The sequence below is a fragment of the Sparus aurata genome, chromosome 21 (assembly GCF_900880675.1).
Source record: "Sparus aurata chromosome 21, fSpaAur1.1, whole genome shotgun sequence".
In the NCBI taxonomy this organism is placed as follows: domain Eukaryota; kingdom Metazoa; phylum Chordata; class Actinopteri; order Spariformes; family Sparidae; genus Sparus; species Sparus aurata.
Window position 1 is genome coordinate 23369394 of NC_044207.1, and position 22694 is coordinate 23392087.

The 22694-nt window shown below is 42.5% G+C and overlaps 1 protein-coding gene and 1 non-coding gene across 16 annotated transcripts; both read right to left on the minus strand.

The window, feature by feature from the left end:
• Nucleotides 1–1185: 1185 nt before the first annotated feature.
• eif4g1a (eukaryotic translation initiation factor 4 gamma, 1a) lies at nucleotides 1186–21561 on the minus strand. 15 transcript variants are annotated; one of them, XM_030401652.1, is made up of 33 exons: nucleotides 21086–21561; nucleotides 19110–19232; nucleotides 18942–19025; nucleotides 18676–18708; nucleotides 17941–17961; nucleotides 17429–17608; nucleotides 16563–16662; nucleotides 15561–15671; nucleotides 14498–14691; nucleotides 14199–14291; nucleotides 13223–13298; nucleotides 11823–12827; nucleotides 11643–11731; nucleotides 10855–11044; nucleotides 10154–10287; nucleotides 9788–9907; nucleotides 9267–9659; nucleotides 8871–9017; nucleotides 8525–8761; nucleotides 8219–8323; nucleotides 7678–7995; nucleotides 7068–7185; nucleotides 6858–6960; nucleotides 6239–6570; nucleotides 6004–6134; nucleotides 5715–5887; nucleotides 5455–5580; nucleotides 4967–5048; nucleotides 4767–4865; nucleotides 3936–4079; nucleotides 3734–3815; nucleotides 3412–3552; nucleotides 1186–2695 (listed from the first exon to the last, which is right to left on the minus strand). In XM_030401652.1, the coding sequence occupies exons 2-33, from the start codon at nucleotides 19182–19184 to the stop codon at nucleotides 2514–2516; spliced, it is 5418 nt and encodes a 1805-aa protein (XP_030257512.1). In that variant the 5' UTR covers nucleotides 19185–19232; nucleotides 21086–21561; the 3' UTR covers nucleotides 1186–2513. The 15 variants fall into 15 exon arrangements, with proteins under 15 accessions (XP_030257512.1, XP_030257525.1, XP_030257516.1 ...); XM_030401665.1 differs by having other exon boundaries at nucleotides 6004–6131; nucleotides 14540–14691; nucleotides 19110–19236; nucleotides 21086–21545; XM_030401656.1 differs by having other exon boundaries at nucleotides 14540–14691; nucleotides 19110–19236; nucleotides 21086–21545.
• Nucleotides 9150–9226, minus strand: LOC115573431 (small nucleolar RNA SNORD66). The gene has a single exon (XR_003982278.1). It is a non-coding gene; the product is annotated as a small nucleolar RNA SNORD66 (small nucleolar RNA).
• Nucleotides 21562–22694: the final 1133 nt, after the last annotated feature.

Here is a 22694-nt window from a genome sequence, read left to right on the forward strand (position 1 = left end):
TTGGTTTCTGGAATCTTCTTCCCGACGACTGTGGGTCAGTGGAGGGTTTAAAGCCTATTTCCCCCCCAACAGCGAGCATCCAGCCATGATATCACCAAAACAGAGGCTCCGATCCGACTTTTCCTCTCCTGTAGCAACACATCCTCACATCCAACAACCGAATACGTCGTTTGTTCCCAAAACAACATGGCCGTTGCAGCTTAACGGACCCTCAGCTTGGTCAGTCTTTTGTAAAACACCATGGTTAAGATTACGGTTAAGTTAAAAAAAAAACCTCAGGCAGCTGTAGTAGTTATTACAGCTATGGGGGAGGAAGTGAGGATCGGGGAAGGTGGACGTATTGAACAAGGACATGATGTTTTCCTAAACCCAACCAGCCAGCCGGCCATAAACCGAAAAGGTCTGGTTCGTGTTGCTCGCACTGCAATGGCCATGTTGTTTTGGGAGATGCCAACTTCTGACCCTCTTAGTCAGTGGGTGTGAAGATGAGTCAGGTCGCCGCCTGCCAACAGACGTAAATATGGGTCGTAAATATCCGCTTGATTGTATGACCTATGGTAGCTTCCTGAGGCCAGACTCTCTGTACATATTGATCGGACACCAGCGCGCCATTTTTCTCCAAATTAAAACTCTTGGTGGCCGTAACTTTCCAAATGTGACATGAGCGTCAGGAGTGCGAGAAGTCAACGGACACATTTTGGGTAAACACTTTAGAATAACCTCATTAATAAATGGTAAAAAAAAAATGTGTCACTTTTTTCCTTAAAAAACAAAATGTCTCCTAAACCTTCTATTAAGTGATCGTAAAGGTTTATAAAAAATACATTTGAACTTTATAATGGTCCAAATGTTGGTAGATAAACTGCAGAAACTAATGTTTAAATTTAGAAACATCAGCTGCAACTTTCTAACAAACAAAATGGCGTCTCAAGCATGTCACTGTGAAACACCTCACAACTGAAGTCTAATTATCTATACATTTACCATTTATTAATGATGGATTTCACAATGCGTTACCCAAGTTTGTATCTAATGTGGATTGGTGACATGGCGGCTGATCCCCGCTCCCCTTCTTAAGGTCAGTATCAGCGCAGCTACTCGTCCGGCTCTTGAAACCACAACATACACACTCGTTACAACCCACTGGTGCCCTAAAGGTGACATGTTTCACACAGACTCTGCTCAGCAACTTAATAAGTCCTTTATTTGCAATGTTCCGTCACCTTATGTTTCCAGTTTCCGATGCAAAAGAAGCAATAATTTCTTAAATAAAGAAAGCAAAAAAAGAAATATTTACAAAATTCCAATACAACTAATAATCAATGGATTATCTAAAGCGCCTCTCTGCATCCGGACAACTGCGGTTTTCTGTTGGAAAAGGACACACTGCAATTACATCAGCAATTTATCGTTTCTGAAAAATAAAACTGAGAAAAAAAAAAAACGTTTTTGTAATTATTATTATTATTATTATTATTATATATTTACAGAACGCTCCTGAAATAAGTTTCCACTTAAAGTAGAAAAGGCTTTCGGATCATTTCTGTGTTGTTTTTTTCCCGTTTTCTTTTTTTTTCTTTTTGTTTTTTTTTTTAAACTTTATATATTTCATCAAGTCAATTTTTTGTAGATTTCAAGTTTCAGCGGTGATTGGGGTCATTAAGTGTCCTCTACGACAGCTCAGGTTAAAGTACAGAAGAGGTAAAGATGAAGAGTCAGTCAGTGTGGTACACTACTGGGGATGGGAGAGGATGGCTTAGAGGAAGCATTAAGACCACCCCCTAGTAGTCAAGGTCAAAGGTCAACAACAGTCCTCCGTGTTTCTGTCCGTTCTAAGTTCATGGTGGGAAACGGGAAGAGAAAATAAACGACCCTTTGCTTTAAAAACTCCATCCATCAAAGTCATATTAGTTTCATGTACGTTCGTCTATCAATGTGGCGGCCACGGTATCATTAATAGAAACACACTTCAGTCATGCTGCACACTCCAGTAAAAGGACAAAGACATAAGAGCCGAGTTTGGATTGAACACACATGATGGCGTGACGATACCCAGGGAACCCACTACACCACACACCCCGCGCTGTTTATTCTCGCTAGATCACATCCGATGTTAAGCATCGTCAATATCTAGAACAATAAAAAAAGCAGCCTGTTGGTTTTGTATTATTGTGTGAGAGAGAGAAAAAGTTTCGTAGTGATGTGGGATGTTTCACACCTCGTTAACAAGCAATCCTGCTGAATCAGTTTTCAAGTTTATTTGATGAGGACACTTGCTGTCACAAGCAGGTGGGGAAATAATGAGGAAGCAAGAGAGGGAGGGGAGAGAGAAATGATTGTTTCGAGTCCATCCCTCAAAGGAAAAGAAAACATAATAAAGATTTATCCTCATTGAGGATTGATTGAGTCTTCCTCTCTCTGGAAATATTGTCCGTGACTCTCTGCGGCTGCCTGCAGAGCCCGCGCCTTGCCAAAGGGTGTGGGGTGTGAGCGGCAGCCTTCAGTCCAGTCTTTTATTCCTTGTCAGACTCCTCCTCGGCCTCGCGGAGCCAGGTGAAGAAGGCGGTGACTGATTTCAAGGCCACACCTTTGCCTGTCTGCTCCGCGGGGTCTTTGCTGGATTCCCATTTGTAGAAGGCCTCCTCCTTAATAACATCCTCATCGTACAAGGCGTCAAAGAACATCCGCAGCAGGTCTGCAGAGACAGAATACAAAGGTCAAAACTGATTGAGCATTGGTGGTTAAACCTCACCCGCAGCTTGCTGCACACAAGCCTCAGAATATAGCAGCCCTGCAGTAAACTGAAGCTCACGCTGTTTAGCCTCTGCTGCTTACTGGTATTACTACAACCACCGTTTCTTCAATTCAGTTCTACATTAATCGTCACTGTTTGATAACATTTCCAAAAGTACCTTTATAGTAATCAATATTTCTGATAACATGAGCAATATTTCCATTTATTTTTTATCCGATATTGTATTGTAGATAATAGCTTTAATATTTAGTTGTTTTTTTTATTTTTTTTTATTGTAGTTTACAAATTCTAGTCATTATTCTTATAGACACTGATGTCAGCATTTCCTCCTTCAACTCTTTATTATTTTAGTTCTTGTGTTAAAGATGATTTTTCTTTTTTTTGAGTTCTGTTTTTCTATCTTTCAGGTGTTAAACTGTGGGCAGAGGTCTTAATAAAAACCACCTGGAACACTGACGTGGACACCAAGTTATTTTCGCGCATAAACTAATTGAAAAATGTAAGAATAACCTGAAAATGATGTGCTCCATCATCTTCGTTTCTACCATCACTAGAAGGTAACTGTATTTTTAAGTATTCTGTCATTTTATCCACCTTTTTTACGTTTAGCCCTGCCACATTACTACATGCACCAAGATGACTAGCAGGACACTCACTTGCTGGCTGCTCCATGTGCACCATCAGAGCCTGGAGGGCGTAGAGGGCCTGCAGCTCCTTCTGCTCATCACACAGGTACTTCTGCAGCAGACTGGCCCTCAGGTTGATCTGCCGTGCGTCCACCCTGTACGGGTTGTCACCTGAGATGAAGAGCAAAAAATGTTTACTTTCCAGAGCTGCAAAGTCTAAAATACAATGTGATTTCTACAGTTTATCATGAGAATTGATTGTACCACTGCGAAAATGATGGTGGTGACTAGCTGATAGAGATAAAGGATGATTTGAGCCCTTACTTTTACATGCTATATTAGTAATACTTACATATGATGGCAGCCTGACACACTGATGTCATCAATGCTCGTACAAACTGGTTGGAAGCAGCTTGCTGCTCTTCCAAGTTGGCCTGGTAAAAAAAAAAGAAAGCGGTAACATAAATTACTCATGCCACTTTTACATTGAATAAATAACTCAGCATAAATTATTCAAGCCTGAGAAAAACATGATCACTAGGATGGCTGCACACCTCAACCCAGTCTCTGATCCGCTGGTTGTTGGCCTTGTCCTGCAGGAGTCTGTCCAGCTGTTTGCTGAGCTCCTCTCCACTGAGGACCTTCTTCTTACTGACTTCCTTTGACTCCATCTCCTCTCCTGTGGTGAACTCCACTTTCTAAATTACGTAACAAAGAAAATTGAAGAGATATTCTTGTAAGTGATGATCAGCTTGGAAGGTGTTTGCTTTAAATTTTATTTCAATGTCAACATAAAAAACTAAAACACAGAAATCCGTTACCATGGCATTTGTTTTTGTTTTTGTTTTAATGACAAAGAATGTTCTAAAAGTACAAATATTCACAGTGTCATTGCCCATTTTTATATTTTTGATTTATTTAAAGGGGCGCTGTGGAACTTCTGTTTTCTGTTAGCGAAGCAGAGAGAGGCACTGAGAGGAGGCACTCGAGAACGTGCATTAAGTCACAAGTCTTTCCAAAGAAATGCACATTCCAGCAGCACTAATCAACTTAAACGTCGACAGGCTTGTATAGGCCACTATAGCAAAACGGGTAAGGTCTCGTTTTTCATTTCACATTACAATCCACTCACATATGGCCAAAAAAAAGAGATTAATGCATGTAAATTGCTATCAGTTGTTACATAGAGCCCGTTTACTCTTCATAATGAGGTTTCAGATGCAAAGAAAAAAGGACAAGTGGGTCTTGAAGTTTATGTCGATAATATGATGCAATTTAACATCTTTATATCTACGGCCATAATATCCAAGCTATATGGGGAGATTATCTGGCTTTTTTCTGAGATGTATTCAGTAGTTTGAGTCAAACTAATGTAGCCTACTGACCTGTTCAGTGACAAACTTGTTGACATCTTCATCCTCAGGTAGGAAATCTCTCCAGTTCAGACCGGCCTCTGTCCACATGGCTCCGACCTTTTTAGGTGTCTGGTGGACAAACAAATACAAACAATTCAATTCAGTGGATCTGAAATGCCAAACTGTAGACGTTATTTTCATGTACATAAAGGGATTTATGCTGGATCTACCATTCCTTTGCAGAGCAACTTGAGGATCTGTACCAGCAGCACGCCAGCCTGCCCCAGAGGCACAAGAGGCTTCGAGATCTCCCTGAAGACACAGTTACACTGAATTAGGCTTTCCAGTTTCTTTGCAGTACATTATGATTTAGTTGCTTTATTGATTACCATTGCTGATAAAAACCGTAGCTACACTCGAGAATAGGTAAGTACACCTATTGCTGGTGCACATTGAAGCATCTTTCATTTACTACTATGTGTGCAGATTAGTTTGATCACTTGTACTACATGAATTGGTCATAAAGTGTATTATGCTTTTTGTCTTGTTGGCTTTTAAAAATAATTTTGACAAAGAAATTGAGGATGTCTGGATGTTAAGGATGGACAGAGAGCTTTGGTTCAAAGAAATCAGTATCTGACAGACCTTAATCCAAAGAAACGTGGCTTTAGACTTATTGCATTATATCATTTTTGCTGACTTCGTGCATGTAGCTCACCTGAAGAGCTGTCCCATAGGGATGCCTCCCTCATGGAGCATGGGGGTAATGAGTTCAGCCAGGTAAAGCCAGATGTGAGGTATATCTATGGCCGTGTCTTCTGCTGCCTCCAGGGTGTCTTCTAGCCTACAGTCCCCAAAGACAAAATACAAAAAAAACACAACACACAGCATTGCTTGAGTAAATGGGAATGCAATAGAGGTGAAAACTTTCCAAACATTGGCAACAGTGCAATGATGTGTCTACTGTTAAATGCTCACCCTTTGTAGTACTGCTGTGTGGGCAGTGTCCCTGCCTTTACAAGGTGGTGCAGCAACAGGCCCACGTGCTCTCGAGCAATGGTGCTGCGCTCAAGCGTCGATTCCACGCTGTTCCGCACAAACACGTAGAGCAGCGAAGCACTGTTGAGTTCTGACACACACTGCAATGCCTCCTGCAACACCAGAGGAAAATGATGTCCATCAGAGTGGGTCCATGCTCCAAGCATTGGCTGGTAAGCCCGATAAAATGCATGCATTTAATTGAGTGTGCACGGTGTCATGTTTTTACCTTCAAGTCATTGATGTGGAGGTATTCTTCAATGATGGCGTTCGACTTCTTCTCCACCTCCTCCTCGGTCAAGGCAGGTTTAGGAAGAGAAGAAGGAGGAGGAGGAGTGGGAGCACTCTCACGTTTAACTGCTGAGAAGAAAAGGAGACGATACCAGTCAAACAATATTCCTCTTAATCTCTCGTCCTAATCTCTGTGTGTACATGTGACACCATCATCTTATCCTATAACTCACCTGTGAGATCTTTGCTTGGACCCCTGTCCCGGCTTCCTCTGTCTCTGCTTCCTCTGTCGCGGCTTCCTCTATCGCGACTTCCTCTATCGCGACTTCCCCTGTCCCGGTCGTCGGTCATGCTGGCCACGCGACGCACGGGCTCATTCGTTGCCCGACCGTCTCCACCCCTCCCGCCGTGCTCCTGCGACTCTCTGCTGAAGCTCCTCTTGCTGATTTGGGTCTGGCTGCCCCTGCCATCGCGTCCCTCCCGTCCCTCACCGCGATCAAATCGATCAAACCGATCCCTGTCGCGATCGGCCCGGTCTCCACCACGCTCACGGCTGGAGCTTGACCTAAAGGTTGTGAGAAAAACAAATTTATTACAAAGCTTTGTACCCACATTTTAAAAAAACTGGTCGCTAAGCAGATCACATGAATAAACACCATAATGAAAATACTGCAGTTACAAATTCAGAGGATATATAATAAGTAACTTGCATTGATGGTTTAAGAGTTTAAAATGTTAAAAAAATCTATAAGCCATTTAATCTTGTCAATAGTGAAGGAAAAAAAGAAAGAAGTCAAAGCATGAAGACAGAATATTTCACTTGGTGAGGAGCCCCCTGTAATTGCTGATTACCTCTGAGGAGCTCTGCGATCAGAGTCTGATGAAGACAACAACGACCCAGACTGCTGCAGGGCGGAGAAGCGGTTGAGGGTGCTGGTTGCTGGACGACCAGAATCTAAAAAAGGGGAAAGGGAGTGATTACCACCACACCTACTCACAAAAACCCCAAAACAACTTAAGACCACACTAATTATTATTTATTCTTTTATGAAGGTGTTTTACCCTGCTCTCCACTTGCTGGTTTAGCTCCAGTTCCTCCACTGCTGCCTTTGCCCCAGCTGCCCCACATGCCTTTTCCTCCTGGAGCCAACAGTTGATTGCTGAAGTCCACAGCACCAGGCTTAACAGAAACATGAAAGTTACGTTTAAAAGCAAGTTACACACACATTTACCAAAGTCCTAAAACATTAGGTTAAACAGTTTGATTCTGAAGGCTTTTGAATAGTACAAGCTTTTCTTTCTGTGCGTCCAAAGGAAATGCACTCGAAACACTTTATTTGAAAACTGTAAACTGTATATCATCAGAATTAAAACCTAAGGATGAGGTTCATGGGCGGATTCCAAGATTCATCAATACTCGTGTTCGCCTCCTCCTTTGGGATTTATCAGTGTTTGTTGCATCATTGGCAAGTGAGAATTTGCAGTACGTTTGATGTTACTGGATTATTTGAGTCTTTATGTGGACTATGTGATCTTGATTAAATTAATAACGATACAAACTGAAACTGATAATATAACAATGGAAAAGAGACAGATGGCTACTGCAAATGTTTGAATAAAAAATTGCATTGAGGTTTCTGTGAAGACCATCCTTGTAAGACTTTAACATTACCTTTGTGATCTTGCTAAGACGGGTGGTGTCGATGGGTCTATTCTTGGAGATGGGCACCGTGTTCCATCCCTCATCCTGGGGCGGATTTGTCCTTCCACCTCCAGGTGTGTGAGGGCCTCGGCCCCCCATGTTCCCTCCCATCCTGCCGCCGCCACCTCCTCCTCCTCCTCCTCCTCCTCCTCCTCCTCCTGAGTCTTTTTTGGACATAAGTTGCTGCTGGACTTTGATCTGTTCCCGGTGCTCCTCCAGCTCTGCCTCCTTGTGGATCTGGTCGATTGTTTTAGGACCCTGGTCTCCTCTACGAGGCACCCAGTTATTCTGTAAATCACAGGTGGAAAACGGTTATAGAACAGTTTTAGTCTGACATTTTAATATCTACATTCAGGATTCCCATTTGACTCATAATCCCTGTGGATTACTTCAAACACAGAATTAAACAATTTGGCTCATCCAGGAATACTTCTAGGCATTAGTCACAGCCTGAAGTGCTTGATAATACCTTTCCATACTAATACCTTATTACAGATTTATTAATATTTACCTTTCTAAGGTCAATGACGTCCTGCAGCATGAAGCGGATTCTGGATGAGGTCTTCCTCTCTTTGATAATCTTGTCCATCTGGTTGAAATATTGATCCATACGAGGCTAACAGGGACACAAAAAGCAGCCGTTATTAGTCACATCTACAAAATGTCTAGGGTAAATTAATAAGAGGGATCAATGTATATGTAGAGAACTGTCTCTTCAGCTCCTAAATCCCAAGTGGCACAGAAAAAAGATGATTGAATGTATGAAAGTTTTTACAAACAGTGACTGATTTCCAACTGTGTTAATGCTTTGCTTTACCTTGGCCTTCTCAAAGTCCAGGTCTTTGCCAATTGTGGAGAGCAGCCTGCAGAGACACTCCAGAGACTCTTCATCATGATTCTTCAGTAGTTTCACTACACAATCGTGCATGATGGCCTCTGTCAGCATCTTGAGCTTGAAGAGCTCACCGATAAACTTAATGTTGCCCAGTGAGCGGCGGCGGGCCTGGTCTTTGTTTTCCTCCAGCTCCACCCTCAAGCGCTCACGTTCCTCTAGCTGAGGGCAGAGACAAGTGGGTGTTTGTGCTTAGTGGGTTGTGTCAAATTATCGACATAAAACAACAGAAACACCGATGGTTGGGACAGTGAGAGTAAATGTTTCTTACATCTTTGGCAGCCTCCAACTCCTTCTGCTTTCTCTCAAATATTTCATCGTCATCTTGGTCCTTCTCAAACTCTTTCTGGCAGCGGTTGAGCAGCAGTTTGCGGAAGTTCACAAAAACTCCTGGTTTGTCTGAGGTGGGGACTTTCAACTGAGGGAGAAAAGCATTGAGTATTGGAACATTTTAAAATCAATTTTCATTTTCATGGTCATACATAATTATATGGCATAAAAATGTGATTATGAAAATGTAAAACAGAAAATGAAGAATGATAAAAGTGCGCTCCATCAGTTCCTCAATTCCATCATGAACATTCAGTGGCCCAGACACGTGGCACAAAACATAATTCATCACTGGAGCGAGTGATAAATGATCACGATTCAGACATAAACAACTTACTCCCATAAGGCAGCGGCACATGTTGGCGTACGCCACAGAGAAGTTGGGTTCCAAGATGGCCTTCTCGAAGATGAGGTCAATGGCTCCCTTCAGCCTCTCCTCGGTGTCTATCGTCAGCTCTGTCACCTGCTTCATTAGCTCCTGAAACTTCTGAGGGGTCAGCTTGTTGAGGATACTGCGCAGGCGCTTAAATAACTCTTGTGTCTTTGCCTGATCAGGATCATCGTCTACGACTTCCTCCGCGCCACGGCTGCGAGTCGACTTCTTTGCTGTGGGCTTCCAGGCCTTCTCAGCCTTGTTGAGCTGCACGTCGTCGCCGAGAGACATGCTGCTGAGGATGATTTTCCTGGGCTCTTTCCTCTGACCCTGCTGAGAGCGACGTGGCCCGGGCGGCTAGGTGGTGGGGCAGAAATGTATAGATAAAAAAAAGGCACCTTTTTCAACAAAACAAATTCATTGAAGAGGGACAATGATGTGGTCTCGTAATAAACCAACATAGAAAGTTGAAGAAATGTGCTCACCGGGCCTCGTGGTCCTCCTACCGATCCCCTCCCAAGGTTCCCCAAATACGAGGGTGTAAAATCAGGGCCAACATTCATCAGTCGAGAGGGGTCAACAGGCCGCAGTGGATTCTTGTTCACCTGAAGAAAAATTATTGATCTTAGGTACTGATGCAGAAATATAAAACACTAACAAGACAAGAGGTAAGTCAGGTTTTCTGAACTCACTTTTATCATTAACACAAAGATTTATTGGCAAACTAGTTGTGCTGTTAGCTTAAAATAAAATAAATAGTTCACTTCCATGCAGCTGCAACATTATCATCATGCGACGCGACAAACATTATCATCGCACTCTGCAGCAAAACGAAATAAAATATCACCAACCTTGTCAAGGACAACATCACTGATGCTCGGCAGGCCCTCGGGTTTGTGCATACTGGCGTTGATAAACTGGCAGCCCAAGAGGAACTCCCTGTCGTACCGCTTCTTCTCCTCAGGATCAATTGGCTTCCATTTTTCTGAGAAACGTACACGACACGTGTGAATGCAAAGGATTAAATATGTGAATTTCATGTGACATATGTTTATGTTGCATTGACATAGTTTTAAGGTGCAGCAGGTTAAAGTCAAAATAGAGTAAATTCAAGCACTTTTAAGGAACCTTACCTAAAAACTTTTAGACATTTACAGGATTTATCAGCACATTAAATTGTTGCTGTGAATACATTTGTGAAAAACAAAGTTTAAAAAAATCTCCTGACACCTAAAGCAATCAATTTATATTGTCCTTTTTTATTTATTTCACCTGCTGTTTAAATTATGATTTGATGATCGCTAATTTCAACGCTTGGAGACAATGAATATCCCAATAACATCTTTCACTTCAAATACCGAAAAATGTTATGGTCATAAGACATTCGTCATCTTGATAACATAATGGTTTAAAATAAGCATTTGAAAGAATTTGTATGACTCTTGAACTTTGGGATGCATGTGCACCTAAGAAGACATTAGAACTACAAATACATACATCAAACACAAAAGCTTTCCAGTGTCATTTCTGTACAATCTTAGTCACAACCTACCCTCTTTGTACTGGTATTTCTGCCCAGTTGGCTCAGGTGTGGCTTTAGACCTGTCTGGTTCTGCATTCTGCTTGTCTTCTTTCTCCTCCCAGGTCTCATCTGCAACCTCAGCGGGAGGTTCAGCTGGAGCAACAGGGACGGGGTCGGCCTGAGGGGATGAGGGTTCGGGAGCAGGCTTGGCATCCTGCTCCTGCAGCAAACACAACAGGAAGAGATGAGCAAGTATTATATTAACCCAGTTACTCTTCAGAGAATGTCCTAAAAAATATATATTATTGATACAGCTGAAGCTGAGTTCCCATGAAATCAAAATTTAAATGTTTCGATCATGTCTTGCTCTCTTTCTCACGTACTCATCAGTATCGGCCCCGACAATCGTAGTAAAGTAGTTTTCTAGGTATTCTGATTGGCACTCAAGAGTTTTAATTTCCTGGAAACCATTAATGACTAATACAAATTATGTGTCCGATTAATGCTTTTGTAATTTTTATGTCGCTGCCACGGGTGTAAGAGAGGGACACCACCAGAGCAAAGTGTTTCTGGGGTCTTGGCCTCATGGATTACTGTACAAAAACACAACTTAATTACTTTTTTACATTAGTTAGAAACTGGATCAGGTTTTATAGAGAAAATATTTGGGCTTTTCCCTCTGCTGTCTTCCAGCAGCTCTGCCTTCAACTATGGAAAGATAACTCTACCTGCTGCTACAGTAACTAATAACGGCAGCCTCCCTGCAAACAGTGTATTCATTTCAATCTGTCATGTTGTCATCCAAGACTGATGCACACCTCTGTGAAGGCATCCAGGAGGTCTCCAATAGCCTCCTTCTTGTTGAACTCCTTCATGTTCTTCCTCTTCTTTGGCACAGACGTAGCAGCTTCAAGAAAAAGGATATTGACATTAAAATCTCACACTATGTCATGACATATAAAGATCATATATGCAGGCAAAAATCAACTCCACACTACCTTGCATAGTAGTAGATTCCTCTGTTGGGCAGCTAACAGCGGTAGAAGGGGCATCCTCACTTTTCTCCTTCTCTTCTTCTTTCTTCTCCACCTTTTTGTCTTCATCCTCCTCCTCCTCCTCTTCTGCGGGCTCCTCCTCCTGGGCTGGCACTGCCGTTTTAGCCACAGGTGTGGATTCCTGAGATTTAGAAGCATCAGGCTTGTCAAGGGTTGTAGTGTCGGAAAATGCCATATCCTCAGAGAGTTCCTCTGTGTCCTGAGGGAGGCCGTTGGAGAGAAGAGGCTCTGCCGCTACAGCAGGTGTAGGTGTGGGTTCGAGTTCAGGTTCAGGTTTGGGTTCGGGTTCGGGTTCAGGTTCGGGTTCAGGTTCAGAGCTTGGGGCAGCACTCTGTGTCTGTGGAGCAGCAGGTTCCGGTGTTGAGGGTGGAGGCTGAGAGACCTCAGTTGCAGCCTTTGTAGCCGTTTCTTCTTTCGCCATGTTGACGGCGGTAACCGTCGCAGCAACTGTCGCAGCAACCGTCGCAGCAACCGTCGCAGCAACCTCAACTTCAGGCTCCGACTCAACGTTAGTCACTTCCTCCTCTTTTTCCAATATCTTCCCTTCTTCTGTTTTCTTCTCCTCCTTTTCTGGCACCTTCTCAACTGGAGCTGGGGCAGCCACTGGTTCCTCTGACTTGACAGGTGCCTCTTGTGCTGCTATTGATGACGGGCCAACGGGAGCGTCTACTGTGTCACCAACTTTAGTATCAACTTTATTTTCTTCCTCAGCAGGAGGTGTAGTAGATGCTGCTGCTGCTGGAGGGAGGGAGGAGGAAGACTGCAGGTCCTTTGTCAACGGGGATGGCACCTCAGTAACAGCTGCAGGGGGGACAGATTCTGTAACCAACTCAGCAGGTGCTGCAATCTGGACGTCCACTTCCTGTTTGGCCTCCACCACGGGCTCTGTAATTGCTGTGGCAGGAGGTGGTGGAGTTTCAGCGCTAGAGGGAGGATCAACGTTTTCATCTGAGGAGTGAAACACATGATATAATCACAATCAGGAAAAAGTGGAATACAGCGACCTTCCTTTTATAAGTAATACCCGAGAATAGGGGAGGGTGATCTGACAATTCTAGATCACGACCAATCTTGAGTGTCCACAATCCACTTTTCAGGGGACTTGTAGAGATGGAGTATAAAATGTCCTCTTATTTCTGTGTCCAAACTTCAATGTGACCACACTAACTCCTGGATTCATGTTGTGTGAACAAGCCAACAGAGTGCTGTAGGCAACTAGAAGGCTATGCTGATTGGAGTAATTACTTCACATGGCTCTTCCAAGATTGCAATTTAGACAGCGGATCATGATTGCCATTAAACAGGGCCAGATCCCCCACCACTAGCTGAGAAAAAGTACTCACCTCTTCTAGTCACTGTTGGGACAGCTTGTGTAACTTCACCATTGGTCTGTGCAGGACTTACATCTGCTGTGGAGGCCTACAGACACAAAACAGCATTTTAAACACTGACTGAAATGGAAACACAGATTTCAATACATTTTACCAGCTTTATCAGGTCATTTTCACTTTTAGCAAAGACTGTATCAAAGAAATATATAACTCTTTAGTTATTGGTAGGCTGAAGTTGGTCTTGTTGAGTTGGCATATTTTGACCAACTAAGGTTATGGCAAACTTGCCTGAAAAACATAAACATAGCTCATAACAGCTGTGCATATTTGTGTGCATTTGCTTTCTGTCATTTGTTCAGTGAAATGCAATGCTAGATTTGTGCAGTGCTGATAACAAGACCTCAGCACAGCACAGTGAAATCTTGTCATTACTTCTATGAAAAATAAATTGGGAGCTGGTGGGACTATATTCCTAAACTGTGCTTTGTCTTCGCCAACAATGTGTCCTTTGTTCATACAAACCGACCAAATGTCAGTGATAATCTGCTCGAGCTGTACATTTTAAATCAGTTATGTTGCTATGTGTAATTAGTGTATGACATCAAACTCTAAATAATACATTTTTGCTCCACAAATTACTACCTTCTCAGACAAGCTAATTAACAATGCAAGACAAAATAAAAGTAGGAGTTGCAGACTGAAACTTTTCCAGTTTCAGCAGTTCGTACTCCTTGAGTGTTTGCTCACTTTATTTTTCACATTAAAACTACCTGAAGTCAGTACAGAGTAACTAATAACTATGTAGATTTCTAAAATAGAAACTACACCATGACCAACTATACAGTCATTATTAACACTTGGGAATTACAATCAGTAATACTACCAATAAAACAATGAGGTATTTAACAATGTACATACAACTGTAGTTGCATGGCATCAGAATTAAAAATCAGTTAACAGAAACCAGTGTTCCCAGAAGCATCCTTACCTGTGGGGGAGTTGGTGTTGTGGTGGACCTTCCACCTGACATGATCTCCTCTGTGATATCGCGCCCGCCCTGGTTTGGGTCTCGTATTCTTATCTATCAAGAGACAGAGCAAATATTGGTCAAGTTTCCACAAAACATGTGGACAACATTATAATACCAACAGTATGTAACGATCCAGTCACTGCTGATCTACAGCTGCCACCCAACATAATAAATACTATTGTTATTTTCGGGTAAAAGAGAACGTTCCACACTGAACAGACAAAACACTTTCTGTCCATTCAAAATTTTTTTTTGACCTCAGACAAGGGGTGCGTTGCCCTTTTGTTGTGACACACTACCGGTTTGCGTTCCCTCTTTAGTGGGCCTTGTGACTGCGCCGGTGGTTGCTGAGGAGGCGGGGCTTGTTGCTGTTGCTGCGCGGGGCTGATCATGACTGGTGCCGGCTGGACAGATGGAGAGTACTGCGGCTGAGCTGGATAGTATGCTCCGGCTGTAAGGTCAGAAAGAAACAGAAGAAAATTGATGAAAAGAGGTGTCAAAACTCAAGTACAAGACGCAGCATCACGCTTAAATAACCATCCATCCAGGATAACAAGATCATTTTTCCTGTAGTTATGACCCAAAATACTTTATTTGCTGTGTTTTTTTTTCTAAAAACCCTGCGCGATTTTATGTTGGATTTGTAAGTGTAAGGAGAGGAGAATCCAGCAGGAACACAAACAAGACCAAGATCAAGGTATAAATATGTACATATTATTTACATGCAGACTGATCTGCAAGCTGATTCATGAGGTGCGCTTTTTAGAGATGCTGCCATTACTGCAGTGGCCACACTCAAAGGTAGAAAGACACTGTGGCCAGCAAATGGCCCGGCCTTCAGATTAACGTAGCCTGTGTGAATGTTTAAGAAATTCAATCTCAAAAACACTAAAATGAAATTGTAATGACCTTCACATCCAGACTGTTCAAGTCCTGTGTAGTAAACAAACAACCAACATTACTTACCATCACAAAAAACTCCTCATCCTCAATGTCATTACATGAATTACAACATTAGATGAATGTGAAACATGTGAAATTGTAAACATGGAACTGCAGCGCGGGACCGTGTGTAGAGTACCCAGCTAGCAAGGAACCTGCAGGCTGGCAGCGGTATACTGCAGGCAGCCTTTTTTTTAAATATATATCTATATTCCAAACTTCACTAATTCATGACAAATAGACGTATGCAGTACATGTGTGAGTCACCAAAAGGAAAAAAAAACATACATTTGAAATCACTATAAGAGACAGGAAGTGCCACAGAGCTTTTTGCCACTAAAGCCTGCTGACCAACACACAAGCACAAACACTACTCACCAGGGTAGCGCTGGGAGGTGAGAGGAGCACCATGGAGAGAGAGACGGCCGTTCTCTCGCCCGCCCCCTCTCCCCCCACCACCCCGCCTCTCCCTCGCAGCAAGAGAGGGCTCTGAACCAACGCAGCAAACGAGAGGAAGGGAGTGAGGGACGGGAGAGGGAGGAAAGAAGGAGAGAGGGCAGGAAGAGACAGATGCAGAATGAGTTAATGAGAGGATCCAGAGGAAGCAGGGTGTTAAAAAGGTCCCATGAAATGTACACCGTCTTTAACTTCCTCTTAACTTGTGTTTCTGGCTGCATTTCATGCTTATGTCTGTTCTTTTTTTTTTTTTTTTTACTTCTTTCAGGAAAGTACAAAATTCTGTTCACTGAACCACATTGCTTACTACTATTAGTTTCATAGAACATAATTTGCCCTTACGAAGAGCATTTGCAGTAACACAGGTCAGAAGTGCATTTGGAGTGTTTTTTTTTTTTTTTTTGAACAGTGATTGCGGTAATACTCATATGTCTGCCTTCCATTTGAGTCTTTACTCTGCATACTTTTGAATTCTTATCAATATTCAAATTAGATCCCTGCTGACATAGAATACCACCCCAACATCATCCAGAAAGAGAACACAGTTATTGTCTTAAAGCCATTTCATGGAACCTGTAAGGCAGTGTCAGGTGAGACTGCAGATAGAAAGAACACAGGCCAAAGCAGAATCAAGCCAGACCACATGCAACTGGCAGTTCACCACATACAGCAGTGTTTTGACCCAGAAAGACATTGAACACACCAACCAGCCAAGCAAAACCACAGTGCACCCTGTGATACCTTGTGGACAAAAGGGATGAACAAATGGATATGGCTAAAACTAAATGCTTCAATGAAAAGTCTCGGTAAAATTTCAACCTTTTGGTGATTAAAATGTCCCCTGGTATACCTGAAAATCCTTCATGTTCATGGTTGTGCTTGGCTGTTTTTTTGGGGGGGGTTTTTTGGGGCAACAACCCTTACCATAAGCAGAGTACTCAGCAGGGCTAGTTCCTGGATAGAAGCCTGCTGTACCGCTGGTCACAGGATACTGCTGAGTAGGAGGCATATATGGGGGCCGGTACTGCAGATACAAAATAAAGAGTCAGATAAAACAACAACAGATGAAAGAATTGAGTTGTGAGAGCCTCAAGTCAATCTTTGCAGCCTCCACAGTAATGTACATTATTGGCCCGAATAAGACGACCCCATTTTCTTACATAGGCTTTTTGGGAGACATGAAACCCCTACATTTTGTGTAGCTTGTAAAGATACGTTTTAAAACGCATTTATTTCTTCATTGTGTCCATCAGTCACATGCTCATAGACTCCTGTGTCTGGCTCTTGGAAGCAGTCAGAATGATTTGCAGCTGTAAGCATTTTTTTAGACTGTCCTTTATTGTGTGACATTGGTAATTGTTAGTCACATGAGTCAGTCACTGCTTTCAACTTTCCACTGGTTAAAAATGTAATTTCTCCATGGCAGCAAAACAAGCTGCACAAGTGATCAGAAATGCCAGTAGGTTAAACCGGTTTTGCCCATTTTAGGGCTGCTTTAGTCCCTTAGACACAATATAACATGAAAATTCAAGGAACCTGCTCGACCAGAAAAATTAAGGCTACAAACAACCCATGATGCAACACTCTCAATGTAAGAATCTCAGTCTGTAGGAGCAGATACTCTCTCCATCGGTGGTCGTAAAACGCTGAATGACTTAGTACTTTCAAATATAATCTCTTCCCAAACATATTTTTGTATTCAGGCCAATATGGCATTTTAATGAGCATGTGGCTAGAATGGTGATATGTGCTTGACTTTAACAAAATGATTATTAATAATGTGAACCAACCTGTCCAGGTGGGATGAAGTAGCCCTGAGGGGAGCCAGCGAAAGACAGCTGCTGCTGGGAAATCATCATCATCTGGGAGCTGGGCGGATAGACATGAGTGGGTCCGACAGGTCGTGGGCCACTACTCGTCTGTACCCTTGGAGCACTGGTGGCCATGGCTGGTCGGTTCTGATAGTAACTCTAGCGAACAGATGAGGAGAAGGAAGGAGAGGGGATGAAGGGCAAGTCACAGCACAAGCAGACCTGTTGCTCTGTACATTTGGTGTCTCAGCTATAGAAGTCCTAGCTCATGTCTACGAATGTTGTTGTGTGTGTGTGGTGTGTGTGTCTAGTCACAGACACTCCTAACCTCAGCTGGAAGCAAAGCACTCACAGCGACTGCCAGTATGTACAACGAGTCCTGTTCTTGGGTTACACCGAGTCTAACTTGCACTGAATGTCATGTCATGACCCTGCTACACTGAGGTTAGAGCAAGTTACCAGAGGACGGAGACAAAGAGAAAAGCTGTTACCTGTAGTGCTCTGTATCCACCCTTCAGCCGCGCAACACATGAGCAGAGAGCAAGAGAGGGAGTGAGATTAGGGTGAAAATGAGGACAAGAGACAACGTTGGAAGGGTGAGATTACAAGGCGTAAGGAGGAAAGAGTATGAAAGCAGCAGCAAAATATCTCAGCCAGGAACAGTAAGCTCAAACAACCACAGCGACACATGCAACTCTGTAGATCTGCATCGAAGAAGGATCCCCTGAAGTCCTCTGGGTCCCACTTGAGCGATTTAAGAATCATTTACAGGCTTAACATGCTTGCAGGCAATGACAAAAAAAAACATTCACTTTATTTCTAAATGGTTTGTTAGCTTTATCTAAAGTTGCAAAAATGCTTTACCCTACAAAAAAATCCAATTTTAGAAAAAATAGCACGGTCAGTTATTCTGTCATACTAACAGCAGGGCTGGTATGGTGTCTTGCAAATGCAGAGTTGTATGGGGGGATGATACGTCAGGTATGTGGATGAACAAAAAAGGCTTGGGCAGACTTCTTTTGAAATATTTAAAATAAAACTTCCTATGGAGGATTTGCTTTTGGGATAATGACATAAACTCAGGAAATGTCTTTGATTCTCAGGAAAAGTTAACTCAGCTAATATGCACTACATCATTTCCCTCTAATTCTCAAACATATGGGAGTTAAGGCATGCATTACACTAAGGAGACAGGAGATGTAGGGAACAGTGAGGGGTGTTAGTACCTGTTGGTGTAAAGTACGGGGCCCTGCTGCAAACTGGGAGGACAGCAGAAGAGAGGAAAGAAGTCAAGATCGACATTCAAGGAGAAAGATGGCAAATAGGCTATAAACACACGCACGCACACACAGATTTAGCCAAAGCCTTAAAGCAGAAGAAGCCGTGTCAGAATTTTTTGTGAAAGAGTAGGAAAGGGAGGTTTCTTTTATGAGGCAAAAAACATCCCATACCTAACACTGAATGTGGAAAAGGAACATGCTGTGAACAATACCTGTCTTGGCTGTGGTGCAGAGTTCATTTGTGGTGGAGGGGTGGCAAAAACAAGAGACGGGGGTTGTCCAGGGCCGTAGGCCGCCTTGACAGAAAGGAAGAAATATAGATGTTACCAAAGTTTAAATTACCAATACAACCTAGATACTACAAGGTCAGTCGCTCTCACCTGTGTCAATCCAGGGGATGGGGAAGGGTTTGGGACAGACGTGGGTCCCGTTATAGGCTGCGGTGGTTTGTTCATTTCACGTTCTTTTGTGGTTCTGCATTAGGGTGGCGTTGTGTTGCCAGCCTATCTGAGGAAAAGAGAAACAAGAGATATATAAAAAAAAAGAACAATTAAGCATAAGTCAAGAGTTGGTCAAAGGCATTGAGATGAAATGGCTCTCAGTTCAAATTTGACCTCTATTAAACATGATAGGTGCTGCCACACAGGTTAGGTTAGATATCAGAAAACACTTGTAAGATGACATGAGCCTTTAGTGTGGCGACATCTAGCTAAGCAGTGAGGGTGTGGCCTGTGGTTTCGCCTATGATAACACCATCACCTCCCACAATGTTAATCGCTTACACAGTGCATGGCTCAGACATGCAGTCATTTAAGTGATCAGTGATAATAACCTTTGCGGATTCCTTGCTGAAATCAAATAGCAATGGACTTGTGTATTTTAGCCTCCACCCAAAACAGCCCATTTTCAGAGCAGAACAGTGTCATGGTGACTTTTAAATTACTACAAAAAAGGGGACTTTAAGTGCAAAGAAAACTCATTCCTGTATTGGTCTGAGCATCTACTTCCAGCTCATACTTCACTGTCACCTAATCTTTTTGACTGGTCTGGTTTTGAGTGAATTTAAGAAAATGGATACCTCAGGTCAAAGTTCATTTACTGTGTTAACTGTGACTCCAATGCCCCCTGGTTGTGCTAGCTACATGCGCAAATAATCCATTCAGATAACAATCATTTCAGAGCCGATTACTCATCGAGACGAATGACTGCTGTGTGGGTGCTGAAATAGCCAACACATGGTGGATTTAATAAAAACGAAAATGAACACTACGAGCAGACGTGTCATGCACCATCCACCTGCTGACACAGGAACTATCGTTAGCTGCTAGCTTGTGCCATGCTTCTTTTAGACAGCTTCTCAATGTACAAAGCTAACACATGATTTCACCTGGAGAGATGGCCAACAGTCGTATGGATCGTCAATAAATATGACAAGATATCCAAGAAAAGCTTTCCAAAGTGTCTTAGCCAAATTATAGGATGGAAGGAATTTTGTTGGCCCGCTAGCGAGGCAGCAATCCCGGCCGAAGCAGGTTAGATCGCTAGCCAGCGCCGGCTAACATTACGTGTCCCTCTATCATAGACATTTTGCTAAGTTACGCTACGTGGCTGAACGTTGAGTCCACATTTAACATTAACGCACACAGAGTACAGTCTTTTACTGTGCGGATGGATGATATGATGATCAATAAAAACTCGAGAAATACATATAAGACGATCCATGTTGCAACACTTGACAGCGATTAGGTTACAGTTAAGCTATTGTTGGTAATAATGTTAGCGGGTTAGCCCAGCCCTGTCCTACGAAGTGTATTTAGTTGCAGGCCCAGCCAGCTCCGCCAGCGAATGAAATAATCACCCTGACATTTAACTTTAACAGATATTACATCGACTTTGCCAATAATATGATGGCTTAAAAATGTTACAATAAGGCGTTAGCTGTTAAACACAGTAGAGGTTTTTAAAGCATTAAACTGTAAGCATTAGGGCTAACTAACTTTACCTCACGGAGTCTACGATGTAACGGTTACCAAATGAAGATTAGCCACGAGACCGAAGAACCCCGGCTGTCATTTCAGTTAGCTAACGTTAGCTTAACTTTAGCCAGGCAGCTCTCACGAAAGCCTCGAGATTAACACGCAACCGACCTTAAACGATAGTGAAAACATTCATATTAATTCGACTTTGTATTCTAGGCAAATTAACTGGCTAGCGCTCCTAGTGTGAGGACTGACAGCCGGCTGGGCCTGTTCGACCAGCTAACATTAGCAAGCTAGCCTGTGTGCCTTTGACAAATATGAAGCCGAGATCGGGGGTACTAGCTAGCATTACCGCCGTCAGTTGGTTTTATTCTTACCAGGAATCAATAGTGAATATGTTGTAAGATGGGAACTCGGGGAATCAGCCTCTGTTCAGTCCTCTGTTAATGAAAAGAGTGGTGTTGCAGTTTCCTTGTCCTTTACTCCAAAAGAAAAGTGATGCCCTTCTTAGCTATTGACTTAGCGAGCTAGCTAGCTGACCGGCAGATGGGGTGAGTACTGTTACTGTCACTTCGGTTTAAATCCCCGGGCGTGCAAAAGTGACAGTGCTCAAAATCAAATAATATAGTACTTCGGGAGTACTACTGACAACTCCGATGGCCCCGAAAAAAGCCTCTGGACCGGAGGTCCATGATCAAGGCGTCGATGGTGACGGATTGCCGGTTAGGTATGTACACAACTGTCGCATCAGGAGGCTCAGAGCGAGGCCATAATGCGATGTTTCTGGTCTACGGAGCCGGTGCGCCTCCAAGTCGCATGGGTAACTTCCGGGAAAATTACGGTCTGATGCTGCTTCCTGGGTCATGTGATACTGGAGCTTCGATCAATTCATCCGCCCATGCCTCACAATCATTTAATATCCCAGGTAGCACACTACTCAAAATTAGGTGGGGATATTTTAGTGTTATTCTTGATTCTTTATTCTGTGACGTAAATGAATTGTGATTTGTGTTTTGTGAATATGTTTGCTCCCTCATTTAGACTTTAGACTTTAGACATTTATTTATCCCACATCGGGGAAATGTACTTGTCACAATAGCAGGTGGACAGACATACAGTAAGTACAGGACTTAGAATACTAAAGAAATACTTAAAAAAGATTTGAATAAGAGAGAAAAGATAAAATAAAATAAAATATTGAAAGGACAATACGTTATGTGCATTGTATGTACAGGAGGCAAAATGTGCATTATATACATTTAAATAAAGTGTCAAAGTATTGCTTTGTTGAGGTTGGATACATAAATAAACTGTTTAAATACAGTGTTTACAAATAAACAGACTCAGTGTATTGATATGAATATGTATATATACAAAATATAAAATAGTAATTATTGCACAGGGTAATTCTTTTTATTGCACATCCACGCACACATATGCACCCATATCTCCATATTCCTAATCAACTTTGAGTTGTGTATATTAGCTTAAACCTAAACAATATGGCCTACACATTTAATGAATCTCACAAGGTGTTAATCAACAGGGGCTTTTGTTGCTGTTTGTTTTCTTCACTCATTATTGGCTTTAAAAGAGGTTTGATCTTTCCAACCAAAGAGTCCGCTGAAAAAAGTTTCTACTGTAACTGTGCTGAAGTGTCTCCTTTTTCAAATGAGTCAAAGTATGATCAAGTCAATGAAATGGCCCATACAAGAGAAATGTTGTTCTCTGCCATGCAACACATTTAACTCACTCAACTCATGGTTAATAGATAACTAATTAATGACCATAGAAATAATAATAGTTTAGACTGTTTCTGAATGTTAATGGCCAGAATGCTAAAAAATAAAAAAGAAAAGCCTGGTGTCCCATTTGTCTTCAGCCTCCCCACACACATGTACACACAAACATATTGAAGTCTTTATATTTTCATTCTCTCTTATCATGATTTACCTCTCACAGCACTTGTTATTGAACACAACACCC